General features: G+C 34.2%; 1 protein-coding gene across 1 annotated transcript in view; it reads left to right on the top strand.

Moving 5' to 3' along the window:
• Positions 1–18,503, top strand: part of LOC148942152 (uncharacterized) — a 146,309-nt gene that overhangs the window by 37,274 nt on the left and 90,532 nt on the right. The window contains exons 5-7 of the mRNA XM_089103692.1: positions 7,007–7,230; positions 15,406–15,503; positions 17,935–18,237. Of these exons, the coding sequence (XP_088959818.1) occupies positions 7,007–7,230; positions 15,406–15,503; positions 17,935–18,237 (625 nt within the window). The remainder of the gene's footprint in view (positions 1–7,006; positions 7,231–15,405; positions 15,504–17,934; positions 18,238–18,503) is intronic.

Here is an 18,503-nt window from a genome sequence, read left to right as displayed (position 1 = left end):
CGACTTTGAATTAGCACTTAATATTTTTCACTTTCTTCTGATTCGTATTTTGTTTTTGGTTTAAGGCAACAATATCCTAAACAGTCACAAGGGTCATTGATTATCCTCGTTAAGGCACTGTCTCCCTTATGAAAGTGTCATTGTGCTTCTGCTGAAGCTTTTAACCCTGATTTTTTAATGGTTTTCCTCTCTTTCTTTTCTTTCTTTTTTTCGCTTAAGTGTTTGGGGGGGGGGGCTGTTAAACTTTTACTGCAGGATTGACTTTTTATTCTACAATTATCACTTGTTTGTGTCTCTTTTCTCTCGGCACCATTTTTCTTTGTTTCAACCTAAAATTATTTCTGATTACCTAAGATACCTGATATTTCTGTGCCATCTCATACTATGAATAAAACTTAGCCCCCAAAAGGTCAAATTACAAATCCTATCCTATATCAGTATTGATTCAGTCTTTGAACAGTTAAGATCTATCTATTCTTTTAAAAAGGATTAATCCCAGTTTTGAACTAGTTGTCGGTAAAGGATTTTATTCTGATTTAATTAGACACTGGATTCTTTCAGTAGTTACGAAATAGTGAGAACGCTTTTACGTCTCATAAACTGTTTAAACATTTATTCAGTATCTGTAACCTAGTGGAATGTGTCACTGGATAAATTGAATTGACTGGAGTTTCTGACCAATGCATTAATTGAACTTTTGACTTTGTTAAATTGAGTTAATTTCATAAGATATCCAAGTGAGGTATTCCAGTTTGCCAATAATAAAGATTATTATTCATCATTCAATGCTCTCGTCAGAATAAGATGTAATTAAGACCTCTGTGTGGCGTGAATTTATGTGACAATATTATATCAAGCATTATTGATATATTTGTGATTAGATTGGACGTAAAAGGAAAAATGCTAAGCAAGAAGGCATGGACAGTTCATTTGACACCTCAGGACTCAGTTCTAGCTCGAAACCGGAAATATCGATACTAGCTGCGGATTTTAAGCAAATTCTTGATGTTGTTAAAGAAAATGGAAATAAATTGGACAATATCAACAATCAATTAGGAACTCTTACCGCAAGGGTGGATAAATTGGAAAAAGAACAATCGCTACAAACGAATAAGATAAACAATACTGAATCGAAAATTGGAAAGATTGAGAATGAAACCTCTAGCCTCAAAATGCAAATAAAAACTTGCACGGATGAAATAATGGAATTAAGAAGGAAAAATGAAGATTATATGTTTCGGGTTGTGAGAATGGAAGCTGCAAAGCTAGAAAATAATGTCATCATATGGAACGCAGCTTGTAAGGATAATAACCACGCTCAAGTTCTATTCACAGAGGTAGTTCGTCACGGGCTGGAAATGCCCGAAGTAAATTTCACAGTTACTCATTATGATAGCAACCGTAAATTTTTGAAGGTGACACTGAATAAAAAAGACGATAAGTTTGCCATATTGAAGAACGCTAGCAAGCTTAAGGATAAGACATTCCTTGGAAACAACAGCAACCTGTTCATCAGTGATGATGTCCCAACTGAAATCCGTAAAGTGCGAAAGCGGCTTCTAGTGAAACGTGACAAATTACGAAAAGATCATGGATGTGATGCCTGGATATCGAAGGGGTTTCAGCCGAATCTGCTAGTGAAAAGACCGGGGTGTTCCCATTTGAGCGCTTTCCCATTTGAGCGCCACGGAATTTTGTTCCATTTGAGCGCCATGGAATTTTGTTCCCATTTGAGCGCCACGGAGTACCATTTGAGCGCCAAACCCAAAATTGTGATTTTGCGGTGGATGAAGCGTGGTTTGCTGCCACATTGACCTGTAGAAATATTTATTGCCACGAAGACAACGAACAAAACTGAGGATTTTATTGGGTCAATGGTTGTGAAAATAACTTCCATTTATAGTATTATAAACTAAGTAAATATATATAGTATTTATGTATACCATATATATTTACTACTAAAGGTATATACAGGTACTTATGCATTATGCGGTATCCACCGCTATATACTGTATGAGGAAAACAGACATGAAGACCCGTCGGTAAATTTTTCGCAGTTGATATTATTGACATAAGAATAAAGTAAACATACCACTCGATACCTTTTTTATGCTCTTTCCAAATAGAATAATCATTTTTTCTGATATGAATTTTACCCCCACCCCTATATATACCAATTCATGGTATTTATTTGCACATTAGGGGGTGGGTAAATTTTATTTCTGATGTTAATGGGAGTTAAGTTTAAACTTTACCCCCACCCCCTAATGTGCACATATATGCCCTGGATTGGTATACATAGGGGTGGGGGTAAAATTCATTTCCGACAAAAATGATTATTATATTTGGAAAGAGCCTAAAAAAGGCATCGAGTGGTGTGTTTACTTTATTCGTAAGTCAATAATATGATTTGCGAAAAATTTACCTGATCACCTAGCTATATCACCTAACATACGCAAAAGATTATCTGGCGCTCAAATGGGACACAACTGAACTAATTAAAATACGGCGCGCAAAGGGGAAATTCCCATTTGCGCGCCATGGCGCTCAAATGGGAAAGCGCTCAAATGGGATACACCCAAAAGACCAGACGGCTCGATTACCAAATACACATTCAATGATGCCATACCGGAGATTGACGATTTTCATAAAAAATTTTCCATCGCCCGAAGGGAAGTGCCTGTTATATTCCCTGTCGATGTTCAAATGTCGTAATGTCGTGGGTTGCAGTAATAGTTCATGTGCCCAAGTAATATGAATGAAAACATTTAAATTGAAAGTGTTTTTTTATGTTTAGTTTATATAAGGTGTATTATTATTATTTTTTTTTTTTTTTTTTTTTTATTCTTTCCTTTTTTATTTTTGTTTATAGCCACATAGTGGTTAAATTAAATGTTTCGAAGATTATTGGTACTGAGGGAAAACGACTTGGAATGGAGATTATTTTTTTTTGTTTTTTTAATTGTTATTTTTTATTATGGTTTGCTGGTCTTTTGGGGCATGGTGTGGTTTCTCTTAACGTGGGATTAATATTTGATAATGGATAGAGATAATCGTGAAATTCCATCATCAAGGTTAAATGAATTTGAGCGGAATTCTCTTTCATTTCAGTCAATTTTTCAAACTATTGTAGCTGGTGATGATGAAGATACTTCTAGTAATTTTGATATCCCAAAAAATCAATATATATTTATGAATGAGCTGGTAAGAAAAAATGTAAATACAAGTAGGATGTCGTTTTGGAATTGCCGGGGTTGGAGGACTGCGCAGGATGTGATTGAAACTTTTTTGTCGGATTCAGATACAGATATATTAGGCCTATGTGAAACTTTTTTAGATGATTTTTCAATTGAAAATATACATGTAAAAGATTACCAATTTTTTCACATCGGTCGGAAAAGACAAAAACAAGGGGGTCTAGGTGTTTTGATTAAAAATTGCATACCAGCACGTATAAGGATTGATTTTTTGCCAATGAATATTGAAATGATTTTTGAATCTTGTGTAGTTGAATGCTCTTTTCCAAATAATCGGAAGCTTTTAATTGCAGTTATTTACCGTACTCCGTCATCCAGCCAGATAGAATTTAAAAATCATTTTGAAAGTATGTTGGATAAATTAGCTAGTCTTAATACTCCTTATTTAGTTATGGGTGATTTTAATATTGATTTAATGAAACTCCTATCTGCAGATCAGAATAGAATAGATAGAAATATTTTGCAGTTTTTGGAGGGCCCACTATCTTATGGACTAAACCCCGTATGTTTTGTGCCCTCTAGAATAGCTGATACATCATTTTCACTTATTGATAATATTTTTTCACCTTATAGTGCTGTTAATACATTTATTATTCCTGATGATTCATCTGACCACTGTATAATTATGTCTGATTTTCTTATAAATTTTCCGCATAATAAAAAAAATCAAACCAATCGTAGAGATTTTTCACATAAAAATGTGTTAAGGTTAAAAGAAGGGCTTGGTGATGTTGATTGGAGTCCTGTAATTGATGAGAAGGATCCAAACCAATCATTAGATACATTTTATTATATTATGAATGAAAAGCTTGATCTTTTTTGCCCATATAAGAGCCCGAGAGGAAAGAAACTTACCCCAAAAAAACCTTGGATAAATGAATCACTTTTGAGATCTATTAATGAGAAAAATCGTTTATATAAAATTAGAATAAAATATCCCACGGAAATAAATATAACGCGTTTTAAAAATTATAAGAATATGCTGGTAAGGATCCATAGAGTAAGTGAAAAACTTTATTATGAAAAATCTTTTCGAAATTCAGATTCCCCTAGAAAAACTTGGAGTTTGATTAATGATAAAATTGGAAGAAATAAAAAGTTGTTACACCCTGAAGTGTTATTTGATATTAATGGTAAAGAATTTAGAGGACCACAAGCTGTTGCTAAGAAGTTTAGTGAATATTTTGCTAGTATTGGATCATCTGTTGTTTCAGGAGAAGTTGACCTTTCTTCCCCAAGGTCGCATAAAAAATATCTACCGCCCACTGAAGATACGAGCATATTTATGGCCCCGGTTACTTTTGCAGAATTTCAAAAGGTCATTAAGAATTTAAAAAATGGTAATTCATTGGGATATGATGAACTTTCAACTAATTTGCTAAAAAATATTGCAGGTGTAATTTTTGAACCATTGCTTCATATTTTAAATTTATGTATTTTCTCAGGTACATTTCCTAAAAGATGGAAAATTGCACGTGTAATACCATTGCATAAAAAAGGAGATAAATCTGATAAAAATAATTATCGTCCTATTGCAATTTTATCACCATTGTCTAAAGTATTGGAAAAATTTTTAAAAGGAAGGATTACTAATTATCTAGATAAAATAAATTTTTTTACCAAATATCAGTTTGGATTTAGGGCAGGCCATTCGACGGAACAAGCAGTTGCAGCTCTTGTATTAGAAATAAATGACTGCTTAGATAGTAATTATCATGTATCTGCTGTTTTTTATGATGTTAAAAAAGCATTTGACACTTTAAAACATGAAATTCTTTTTGATAAAATGGAAAATTCCGGTATAAGAGGGAAAGGACTAGATATAATAAGATCATACCTTTATGGACGTAAAATCGTGGTAGATGTTGATGGACATTTGTCTAGTTTAAATGATCTTGAAGATATTGGTGTCCCACAAGGATCGGTATTAGGTCCGCTTTTATTTTTGATGTATATTAATGATCTTCCACGATGTTTGCAGGGAAATAATGGTCTTGCAATTTTATTTGCAGATGACACAGCTGTTTCTGTTAAAGCGAAGGATTCATCTACATTAATTCAAAATTTGTTTAACACTGTTAGTTCAGTTAATCGATGGTTTGTTTCTAATTATTTAGTACCGAATTTTAAGAAGACTGAATTTATGGTTTTTGGTCATTCAAAACGTGCTACTAAAAAAATTTCATGTCAGGAGCTTCAAGTTGGTGAGCAAAAATACGTAGAGTTCAATCGTATCGTTATTTAGGAGTTTTTATTGATCCCCTTTTGTCATTTCAAACTCATATTGATCATTTAAGGGTGAAACTTTCGCAAAATATTGGGTCTATGTATCGTTTGCAACATGTTTTTCCATTTTCAATTTTAAAAATAATTTATCATTCTTTGATTGCTCCTTATTTAAATTATTGCACAATTATTTATTTAAATACTTTTTGGACGCATATAAAACCCCTACAGATCCTTCAAAAAAAAAGCAGTGAGAATACTTGGAAATTTTTTACATCGTCCATCAAAACTTAGAGATGCATCGGAAAATGAAACATTATTTCTTTTCTTGAATTTATTAGATCTGAAACATATAAGAGAACTTAATATATCAATATGGCATTTTAAAATACAAGATCCTAGTAGTTATTTTTATGAAAAATCTTTGTTGATTCTGCCCCCTCCTTCGGCTCTTAGGTGTTCTGGAACATATCGAATTCCCTTTGTTAATTGTGAAAGATCTAGATTTTCAATTAGATACCAAATACCATTTATTTCAAATAAATATAGGCTGAAAGATAGAATTCAAATTGAGGCATCATTTCGGCAAATATCAGTTCTAAGGAAGAAAATATTAAAATTATGTATTGACCTGTGATGGTGGAATAGAAATTTTTTTATTATTATTATTATTTTTTTTGTTTATATTTGTTACCAATGTTGGGATAGCCTTCCGTGCCTCACTTGTCCAGCGGTTGTTTTCTTTCTGTTTATTATGTTTTTGGTTTTTTTCTTTAACCAGGTTTTTTTTTTCTTTTCTTTTCTTTCTCTCTTTTGTTGTGATGAGAAAATGTTTTTTTTTTTTTTTTTTTTTTTTTTTACCCAATTTTACGAGCTTTGCTCTCTGTTGGGGGTATATGTTTTTTGTTATGTTGATTTAATCAAATAAACAGTAAACAGTAAAAGAATACACAAGTTTTTCGTGGTCTTTGTTCGTGGCTTGCAAGCATGACATGATTCTATTGTATTAGTTAAATAAATTTTTCCTCCAATGAAAAATACGTCACCATCTGTTTTAAGAAGATTTTTTTCTTTCAGTTTTTCAGCGATGTTGTCCTTTTCTAGCAGTGATATAATGGGACTTTCTGCTTCTTCTTTTCAAGTTGTTGGTCAGTTTTGTTGCACTGAAGCTATTTGTAATGTCCTGAATTCGAACTAAATATTTTTGCTTAAAACCACTCGTTTTATATTTGTTAAAACCGAATGATGGAATACAGCACCAAAGATATTGCTGACGGTAAAAAAAAAATATCAGTGACCATATAATAGAACGATCTGTTTGATAATTATTTTTCTGTTTGAAACATGTCTTAATGCCATCTTTACTGAAGGTGCACTATGGTTTATAAGCGTAGGGGTAGGGTGGGTGTCGTGTTTTTGTACAAGGTTTTTCAAAAAGGCGGACAACTCTTCTATTCCTACTGTGTGTCCAAGTATTTTACTAATGATTTAAAACATATGGTATCAACTTTGATTTATTTTAGGGTTTTCAGTGTAGAAAGTTCAAATTTTTCTGGGCAAAATCATGTTTGGAAGTTGAGTCCGTTACTTCAAAAAGGCAAAGTAAGGACAGCTGAGTCCTTTGTTAATGACATAGCTTTTGCAGCAAGACTAATTGTAGTGGAAGCTCGAAATAGAATAGATGGCGATGTTTTTAGTTTGCTTTCATCTCTGGAATCTCTACGCACGGGATTTCGCATGATTTTCGGTAAGTTGTCTATATCGATTTTTGTTTAATAATTTAGTATTTTCTTTTTCATAACCAGGTTTTTTTTTTAAAATTACTGATTTCTAAAGATTAAAAGGTTAAAAAGTCACGCGAAGCTTTTCATGTGGTGGGGGAGAGGGAAGGTTTAAGCTGCCGTTAACTTCGTAGTCTAAATTACATCTCTATGTGTTTAATTATCAGCTAATATTAGTGAGTTACAATGGTATTCATATTTTAAGAAACAGTTTGCTGAACCTGATGCCAAAAGGTGTGAGAAAATTGCAAGTGAATTAAATGATTGACTGCCGGGCGAGGTGCCTTTGTAGTTGGTATCAAAGGTGCAGGTGATGTAATACGAAAACTTAAAAAGAAGAAATCAACGGGCTATAATGGTGTATGTGGCCTTCGTTTCCAAAATGCGTCTTATAAGTTTATTTGTTATCTTTCGTTGCTTTACCAAATGGTTTTGTGCTGTGGTTGTAGTACCTGATTCTTTTTGTTTAGGTCTTATTTCACCGATCCGTAAAAAAGGGATGGGTCCATGTGAGTGTTCGTCGTACAGACCTAGCAAATGTCATGTGTATTTGCTAAGGTTTTTGAATTACTTATAATTAATAGTCTACGTTCTACTCGTTAAATGCCTCCCTTTCAGTTTGAATACCAGCCAAAGCTCGTATGTTTTCATGCTCTAAAATGTTTGTGCAATTTATTGGTTGATGCTGATGAGTCTAATGGAACCCTAGCTCTTGGAACTTATGACACTAACAAATCGTTTGACTCGGAATTGCATCCCCATGCAATGAATGAGCTTTTGAACAGCGGAATATTGCTAAATTTAGTCAACCTTATTCTATACATGTAACGCTATATGAAAGCTATAATAAGGATTCCTAGAAAGGGTATTTGACTAATGAAATTTCCAATTAGTATTGGGGTTAAACAGGGTTAGATTATTTCACCCATAGTGTATAATAATGCAACGTTGCCAGTTCATTACCAACTCTATTCCTGTTGCAATATTTTTCGAAAATTGCCGTGAAATTGGGTTCTCCCTAAATGTAACAAAATGTGAAGTTTTGATTTTCAGTAAGTAAGTTGTGACTAGAGTTGAGGATGTGGTTATAGGCTTGAATGATACTGAAGTTACGCCTTTTGATAAGTTTACTTATTTTGGTCTCCCAATTAGGGAGAATTTAAGAAAACTAAGCTGCTAATGTTGGAAAATATGGACAGCAAAGTCCGTCGTTCTTATGGCACGATCCTAAGCTCCAAATTCGATTTAAATAGGGCCCTTCTTGCAAGAGTTTATGATAGTGTAGCCATTCCAAATATTTATTGTTTAGTTCCGTTTTAGATATGCTAAGTTTCAGCTGCGAGTCCCCCCATGGACTCGTAACTTGTATCTCATGGGAAATATAGTTTATGAGATCCATGTGATAAGCCATGTGAGCTTAGCTCTCATATGTCAAGTAAGCAAACTGGCCATGAATGGCAAAATGTGCTTTTTAATGTTTCGGCCTAATATTTGTTGTTTTTTAAGCGTTTATTTTCTTTGCTTTGTTTTACTTGTCCTGCATCATTTTCCTTTTTGTGCAATGGGTTATAAATAAATAAAAAACATAGATGCATAATAATACGGGGTCTAATAGAAAGTTGAGTCTAGAGGAAGAGGCAAGTGTTTTGCTCACCGATCAGTTGCATCGACGAGTACGAACTTGAAGACTCAATGGTTGCTTTAGCTGCTACCTGCTCTTTATTTTTGGAGCTCAAAATTCTAAAATTAAAAGCATACAATGTGCGAATGTTCCCCTTCCAGTGTCAAAAATTTTGAATTATAGTTTCTTGAAACGTTAGTTTTGCACTTATATTCTCGATTTAGAGGGCTTGGAGATGAATACGCTCATTCCGCAGAACAGAGATCGCTGTTTTTTTCTTTATTGTATTACTAAGTGTAATCGTATTTTCCGATACCGCTCTAATATTAAGTGTGTTTAAAGAATTTTCTGTGTATCATGTGGCATCTTCGCCCGATTTAAACTAGAGTTCTGGAAAATTTGTGAACACGAGTCTTAAAACTCGTTTAGCAAGAACATGTGAATTTAGTGAAACAATAATAAAAAATAATGAATAATAAACAATATAATAATATTGAATTTATAAATTAATAAACAAGATAATAAACAATAATGAATTTTAGTGCAAGAATGACGATTCGCTAAATTGACTTGATTTTAAACTGATTGGAAAATTTGTAATTTCAAACATTGTTATGTATATTTTTGTAGCTTATTGTTTAATATAGGGTACCATTGTTGTCAGGTCGTCGTCGAGTGGAGTGACGATAGAACTTGAAAAGGAACAAAAATTACTCTTTATCCATCCCCTGCTATTCACTCTAAAGTTCGACTTTTATTAAAAAAAAAAGTTAAAAAAAAAGTTCAACCCTCTTGCGCATTTTCAAATGTTCAGAAGCAGCAAAATTGTCTGTCGAAATTTTTTGGAAGACTAAAGATAAATGAAACATTAGTTATTACCAAGAGGTCGTATTTAGTACCTGCCAATAGCCTGTCAGTAATTCTTAAATTAAAATTTATGGGAAAGAGTAGCGACTGGGGTGAGAGGCTTGGCTCTCACTTGTATGGTAATTTCTCTTCCTTTTTTGGTGAACTTTTATGAATTTTAATAATTCTTGTACAATTCCAGTACGATTCCTTATTCCAAGAATGGTTATATTTTGCTTTTCAGTATCAATATTATCATATATATTCATACGTCAATATTATCAAAAAAGTTTTATATAAATAATGTAATTTTTCTTAAAGTATATTAATAATATATCATGCATCAATAGTTATAAGACATTAGGTAGCTACATTACCCAATTAAGTTTCTATTAGTTATGTCTCTGGTACAAAGGTCGAATATCAATAATTAGCGGTTTCTTAATTTCAGGCCTAGAAATTAATAACAACAAATATGCTCAATTTTTGATCGTTGAATTTTTTATTCATCAGTCGTATATCTAGGAAAAATCACAAACAAAATACTGGCCTCTCTAAAGGGTTGTATTTTTTTTTCTTTTTTTATAAATTCACTGACTTCTTTTGCCTAAATGGCATGTGCCTCGTATCAATGCTACTGATTCATATTTTACTTATTGTATTTCACAACATTAATTGTCCTTAATTTAGCGGCATTGTAAGTATAATTAAGAATACCAGAGGGGACGGGCAACTCCTACCTTCAAGATGACCAATTTGTAGAATTGTTCACAAGTTATGATCTCCTGTTTAAGAGCCTGATAATTTGCAACTACTTTTGTACCAGTCATGTCTGATCCTCAGCCACCTCTTGTTGGGTAGATGTATTTATAGAGTATTTATAGATTTTTTATTCTAGATTTCCCCAAATTTTCAGGGGCTCGTACTGACCAGCCAGAGAGCTTCGATCGCAGAGGTGGTACATCTACTGCAGGTGTACGAATCTTGCGAGTCTAGGAAGGCGAGTCCTATGTCCCTGCCCTTTTTCTTGTCTGCCCCAAAATGTACATTAGCGCTTATACCTTTTCACGATTTTTCACTTTTCTGTTTCGCAAAGGTTATCTGCTGCATAAAGATCCATCATCTGATACGGAAGGCTCAATGAGTTGCATTGTGTATATCAATAAGGGCCCTTCTATATTTCATTTGTTTTCCAACAAAGAACAATATAACGAAGAGTCGTTATTTTAAACAGAACTAAAGGGGAGACTTCTTTCGTTGTTTTATTTCTCCTACTACCAAACTTTCTAGTGTAAAGTCTTAACTCCTTTTTAAATCCGGTTTTACATCCAGTGGAAAAGAGTACTATAAAACAATATGTTATTCAATTGTTCAAAACATGGATTAATAGATCCTTCAACCTCAAAAGGCACAGGCTTCTTTCTTAGAAGAAAGGGAGGAGGGCAAATTTTAAAGACACAAGATAGCATAAAATGACGAAACACAATAGAGAACTGTCAACGCTCTGAGATTTCTTCAGAACATGCTCTTCTGCGTCTTTCTGGTATTAATTAGATAAAGATAAAAGAGGAAAAACCACAGAAAAGAACTTTAATCTCTTTTTTAAGCGTCAGATATCGTGAGGCTTTACAACAAAAATATAAAATCAAAGAACCCAAACTAACATACCCACCTCAATAAAGTGCCACAAATAAAAAAAAAAGGAAATTAAAGTTTCCGAGCTATATAATAGCATAGCTTTAATTTCAAAATTTCTCTCTTAATTATTTATCCTCATCAGTAGCTGGTTTTTCAGTTAAAAAACTATTACATTTAACTTATTAATAGCTAATCAGGAGTATACGAAAAAAGGGGATACTCAGGCAAGTTGCCCTCGAGTTTTTGACAGTTCTGAAATTTTCCCTCTAATATCTTGTTTGTATGTATGTATGTATTTCCAAAAAAACAGTCGGGCCATAGGAAAAAAAGAATATAACATAACAAAATCAACTAAAAACACGAATAAATTAAAAAGAAAAACGTACTTATATATTAATCTTCACGAAATTATTTATAAAGAGATACATCTTTCACGATGTATCAGCCCTTCATCAACATTATTAGCCAGAATAATTTCTGGGTAATATAATGTCCGCATGACTTGCCTATTCTCGGAAGTTGTGTCTCTATTAAATTCGTTCCCATCCGAGATAAAATATTTTGTATGTGTCGGGCTGTGGTTATGGATTTTTTGTTTATGTCAAAAGGATTCCAAAGTATTTTTAAGATGCGTAAGAAAAAATCACCTCAGGATACGAGATATTATAGCATAATTGAATAAAAATGCTACCCTAGCTTCATTGATGCATTGAGGAAAGGAAATTTGATTTACTAAGCAAAGGAATAAAAATAACCGAATAACTAGTATAAACTAACAATATGTTGAACACTAAATGTCCATGTTGTAAATAAACTTTCTTAAGCAATACTATTAAGTAAAATCAGATCACTAATAACAAAAAATAAAAGTATTGTTAAGGAGTGACTCGTATGACTTGAACGTATGTAAGGAGTGACTCGGCTCAATAGTAACCGAAACTCTAAAAAATTAAATTTTGATATCAATAGATATATCAAAATAGATAAAATTCATCAAGTTTAGTGTATGTAGTAAATTACTTAGTAATATGATACTTTTTAGACTGAGAGGTGCTGTAGACAAAGCTTTAAGAGAAGAACAGTGCGGTTTTAGAAAAGATAGAGGATGTGTCGACCAAATTTTCACTCTTAGGCTAATAATTGAGAAGTGCCTGACTTGTGAAACACCTTTGGTCCTCAGTTTTATAGATTATTAGCAAGCGTTTGATTCAGTTGATAGAAGAGCTTTAGTAAAGGTTTTTTCCTTGTATGGTATACCAGACAAATACATTAAAGTGATTAGTGCTATGTACGAGAATAACACTGATGCGGTTAAGGTAGGAAATGAGGTTAGCAGCTAGTTTTGTATTAAATCAGGAGTTAAGCAGGGTTGTGTTCTATCCCCCTTTATATGGATTATTTTGATGGACTTTGTCTTAAGGAGCGCTGGAAAGGCAATGGGAGACCACGGAATCAAATGGGGAGGAAAAATTCTCCTTGACTTAGATTATGCTGATGATTTAAGCATCCTAGATGAAAGTGTGAGCAAAATGAATGAAGTCTTAGAGGTTCTGCGAGTTCAGGGTGCTAGAATAGGTTTCAAAATTATTGTTAAGAAGACTAAGTCACAAAGGCCAGGAATAAGTGAAGATAAAAAGGTGAAGCTGGGTAATGAAAAGATTGATCAGGTGGGCAGCTTCACTTACCTTGGTAGTATTATTAGTAAAGATGGTGGGAGCAGTGAAGATGTTAAAAGTAAAATAGCCAAGGCTCAGTGTGTTTTTCACAGATAAAAAAAGTTTGGAAGAATAGGAAGATAAGTCTGCAGTGGTCAAATATGGCTCTGAAGCATGGGCGCTTCGAAAAGCGGATGAAGATTTGCTAGATGTTTTCCAGAGAAATTGCTTAAGGATTGTTCTGGGTACCCGGCTGACTGACCGTATTTCAAACAATAGGCTATACGAAAAATGTGGTTCAATACCGCTCTCTAGGGCTATAATGAAGAAAGGTTGAGGTGGCTAGGGCACGTTGTGCGGATGAAGGATGACAGATTGCCGAAGATTGTTCTTTTCGGCCAACCGTCTAGGGCTAAACGGAAAGCAGGTCGTCCTCGTCTGGGGTGGGAGGACGTCATAAAGAAAGATTTAAAGGAAATAAGAACTTCATGGGTGGGTGTAAAAAGGAAGGCTTTGAATAGATTGGGATGGAGGAGGAGCGTGTGTAGCTGTGTTGGCCTCAGGCGGCTTGGTGCTGCGGGTAGTTGTTATTAGTAGTAGTAGTAGTAGTTAGTGTTACCCATCAAAAGTTACGAGCCTGAGAAAATTTGCCTGATTTTTGAACTACGGGGGAAACGCCCCCTAAAATTCAAGGAATCTTAATGAAAATTACACCACCAGTGTAGGCTACCAGAGAATCCTACTATACGCGTTTCAAGCTCCTTTATACAAAAATGTGGAATTTTGCTATTTTTGCCAGAAGAAAGATCACGGATGCGTTTCCGTGATCTGCGTGATCTTGGGGGGATGCGCCCCCAAGAATTCAAGAAATCTTAATGAAAATAACACCATCAGTGTAGGCTACCAGAGAATCCTACTATACACGTTTCAAGCTCCTTTATACAAAAATGTGGAATTTTGCTATTTTTGCCAGAAGAAAGATCATGGATGCGTTTTTTTTTTTTTTTTTTTTTTTTTTTTTTTTTTTTTTTAAATGGATGATTGTATCGAAATAATGGTCCTAGGAGATTGGTAGAGGATGCATTTGAACGGAAATTAAGAGTTTTAGTGCCCTTTTAATTGACCAAAAACATTGGAGGGCAACTGGCCCCCCTCCCAGACCCTATTTTCCCTCAAAGTTATCTGCTCAAAATTTTGATATAGCTATTTTGTTTAATGTAGTTGAAATATAAAATAATTATTTCTTTAGTGGTTAAATAAACTCCCAAAGTCCCTGGGGAGAGGCCTGTAATTTATGAAATTTGCCTATTGTTTACACATAGTATTTGGTATCGGGAAGTATACCGACATTTTTCGGGGGGAGGGGGGGGGGGAGTTGGTGCTTGGGATGAATTTTCATTGGAAGGATCTTCTTTGTGGAGGGACATTTCCGGGATATGAATTCCAGGGAAAATTTTACACTGGGGGGATTTGACAGAATTTCTATACGAAATTATTTTTAATTGTCGTACATTCTCTTTGCCAACTCAATCCTTCATGTGGAGACGTTCAGGGGGAATTATCCGGGGGCTATTTTCTGCGTGTTTTGATTTCCAGGAAAAAATTCCTACGGAAGGGGGTATTTCTAGAGTGATTGAGAAACCGATTAGAACTTAAAGTCTTTTTCAAATGACAGTATGCTAAGGAGTTATTTTTTAGGCTGAATCGTTCGCAAGACATTTTAAAGGGGGGGGGGGAGATTTTCAGCGGGGATGGAACTGTCTGGAGGGAATTTGACGGGGGGGGGGGGTGTATTTCATGGAGGGTGAGCCAGATTTACCGGCATTCTTTGAAAGACGATCCGAAATTAAATAATAAAAAAAACAGGCTATTTTAACTGAAAGTAATAAGCAACATTAAAACTCAAAACGAACAGAAATCATTCCGTATATGAAGGATTGTCTCCTCCTCAATACCTTGCTTTTTACGCTAAAGTTTGACTGTTTGTCCCATTTTTTAAGAACGGCTACTGAAACAGAATAGGTTTAATTAGATTAGGAAGCTTTTTTAAAAGTGCTATCAGCTTTAGCGTAAAGAGCAAGGTATCGAAGAGGGGCAACCCTTCATATATGGAATAATTTCTGTTCGTTTCAAGTTTTAATGTTGCTCCTTACTTTCAATTAAAAAAAGTTTTTTTTTTATTTATTTAATCAGTCTCAGAGAGTCAACATAATAGATTTAATATTTGATTTTTTTTTTAGCGAAATGCTGAATTACGCAATGGAACTGTTTAAAGAATCGGAAATTTACTCGATCCTTGATACGATTCTTATCCTTTGAAAAACCACCATTATCGCGATTCCGATTCTTCATCCCATATATATATAACATTTTTTTTCTAGATGCACTTTTTGGAATCCCATCCTTGCATTCGCCGAACCTTGCATCAAAGTTGAGTGATGAAAGATCTCGGTTTCTTGTCGCTGAACTTATCTGTCCTGTAAGTACTTTTTATGGCTGTAATTTTTATATTTGTAGGGTTTCGTTTATCCGAGGTAATGACAAGTTAAAGTTTTCACTGTGATTGCACCCAGTCTAAGGTGTGCCTCTGTATCTCTTAAGTCAAAACAAACTTCTGAGTTAATAAATAAATTTTAATGTTACAAGGCGTGCTCTTTGCACCATATTCGGTGGTAGTTTATTCACATTCACTGGCAATTTCATGCGTTTAATTATTTTTCTGTTATGTCACAAAACGACCCTTGGCCATATTATTTTTATCTGTTTTCGCCTCATAAATATTTACTGGTAAATGGAGCTTTTTAAAACGGAAGATTCATAACACAATGAAACAGCATCTGCACGTTGCTTTTGCTAATTCTTAAGTTTGAGCTTAACTACCATTGTTAAAAAGCTATTCAGTTTTAGAAATTTATCCAAAATTGGAATATCATTTATCAATGAAACAGATAAATGCTGAGAAATAGAATTAGCTATCATGTAAGTTTCTGCGGCTACTGTTGCTTCTATTTTTTTATTTTTTTTTCTACAAAGGTTAAAATCATGAGATCGCTGCATAACTTTGATGTAGTTGTGAGTCCTTACCTTAAGCAGCTACCGAGAATTTATTCTATTTTGTTTATATTTTCTGCTGATGATGGTCGTTGAATATGCTGAAGGAATATCCTGTTGTTGAATTACTTATTTGTGCTTGTTGTAGGACACAGGCTGTATAAGCTCTCTTTGGTGAATAGAATTGCCAATTTGAACCCATCTTCGATCAAGAGGGTGATAATATATAACCACCGTTAGTCTCATTTTTTCCATTTCGGTGAAAGCCGCGTATTTGTTTGGGATCTATCTTGAGGTGGCTTGTAAGGTTGTCCTTTGGCTGCTAGGTTGCTTTTTTCACTGGAAACGAGAAACGGGGGCTAATTTTTTCTTTGTAAAATATTCTTTATCCCCTTTCATTGTGTTCCACGTTCTAGTTCTCACAAGAGAATTAAAACGCAGTGGCAAAGTCAATAAGCAGTGTCACTGCATATGCTGGCTATTGAAATCAGTGTAAAGCTATCGGTATGAGGGTTGTTTACATTGCTATTGAAATGAGAATATCTATAGGCTATAGTTACAAGCTAACAACACCTGTAGTCTAAAGCCATCATGAGAATCTTACAACAAGGATTACTCCCAATACTTCTGCTATTATTTAAAACTACCTCCAACTATCTTGCCAGGTGGTGGGGTGGGAGTGCATATCCGGGGGTATAACTGAGTGGAGGTTGTGCCTAGAGGCGAAAACCTCTTAAATCCTGATATTGTAACTTCTTGTCGAGAAATAGCAAAACTAAAGCTTGGAATTCCCACTTTTGAATCGCATAAATTTGTAAATCTTATAATATTTACCATTCTGACCAGGAAAATAGTGTAAAATAATGCGCAGTAATACAAAAAAGACTTGCTGTGTACTGTCTTCAAAGTCTGATATTAAACTAAAACTGAAAGATAACTGATCAACTTCATCAAAAAGGCCCGATAAGAGAAAGAGAAACCGATCAGAGAAAAGAAAAAAAAGTATCAGTATTCGCAGAGTGTGACTCCTAATACGGTGATTGGAGGGAAGCAATGAAAGAAGTTAAGATTCTCTTTAAAAAAAAAAAAAATGTGATAAGAAATCTATGTGGAAAGGTGAGTCATGCTTTTGCAGACAAAAACACTGAATGTCTTATAACTTGGCTGATTTAAGCTATGGGTCACTCAGCTTTGCGATTAAAGAAAGAATCGATCGCGTAATCATAAGAAACTTGCAAAAAGGAAAAAGAAATTTACAAAAACAAAGTTACAAAGGTTTACGTAAAGAAAAAGTTAGTTTTCAAAAAAAAGAAAGGTGACACTTGTCTAATAGATAATTGGGTGTCTTACAGCACCCAACACCGGTTTTTAAATCCGTTCGTTTAACCTATTTGTCTAGATATAAGTAGCCGGCCGGCCCAATTAGTTCTATACGCCAAATTATTTCTGTTTTTTTTTTTGTTTTTTTTGAAAAGGCCATTTGGTTTTTGTCAAAACAGCTTTCCTGAATAAACATAGGAGTTTTTTTTCTTAAGGAAAACAGTTTAATCAGAAATCCGTCTTGAGACAAAAAATGAATTTGTTTCACGTTAATACTAAACTTTTCAATTAATAGGGGCGCAAGTCGCTTAAGGAAACAAACAAATAATTGAGAAAGACCAGGCAGTCCCATAGTGTGAAAAAAACAAAAACAAAACAAAAGGGGCAAAGATTTATTATGAAAATGGATTATGAAAGAAAAGTGATACTGGTGGGTAATGCTAATTCTTTCTTCTTTTTGGTGTAACTTTATTGAACCTTTCTTAAAATTCTCCTTTAGTAGTTTGAAACAGTTAATGATTATTGTATGTGTGTTTTAGCCATCGGAAGAAGACGATTTAGATTCGCTATGTCGTTTCATGGTCGACCAACTCGGCACGGTGTCACAGGATAGGTTGTCTGTGGCACCGCAAGATAGAGTCCCTCCAGTACCTTACACATTTACGACTCCTTCTGGCCTGGAAATTGACTTAAGACTGTTTTGTCGTAATTCAATGAAGCGAGCTATGCCTCTTTTGATATCAATTTTAGAGAAGGAATCTCGTGGCTGGTTTCTTCAATTTAGGGAGAGTGTCGTCGCTGAGCTAAAAAAACAAGAAATGGACGAGTTGGATATTGAAACGGTATTCGTTTTATGTTTTCTTTCTTTTCAGCCAATATTTTATTATCATCTCTTTCCCTGTTCATTTTAGACACACTCAATGCCAAAAAAAAAGAAGGAAAAAAGACACAGGAGTGTAACTCTGAACATACCAATCAGGTGTAAAAAATCTCTGCAAAAAGCAGGTTTAGAATAGCCATAATCTGAAATTATTACTTTGCATACAACGCAATACCGAAGCTTGTGTTCTGAACAAAGACGATTAAAAAAGAATGCATCCAGCGACTT

The sequence above is a fragment of the Artemia sp. Qi Xiang Cuo genome, chromosome 17, assembly GCF_049724085.1.
Source record: "Artemia sp. Qi Xiang Cuo chromosome 17, ASM4972408v1, whole genome shotgun sequence".
Taxonomy (NCBI): Eukaryota; Metazoa; Arthropoda; class Branchiopoda; order Anostraca; family Artemiidae; genus Artemia; species Artemia sp. Qi Xiang Cuo.
Note: the sequence above shows the minus strand (reverse complement) of the source record. Positions and strands in the feature narration are given on the sequence as shown.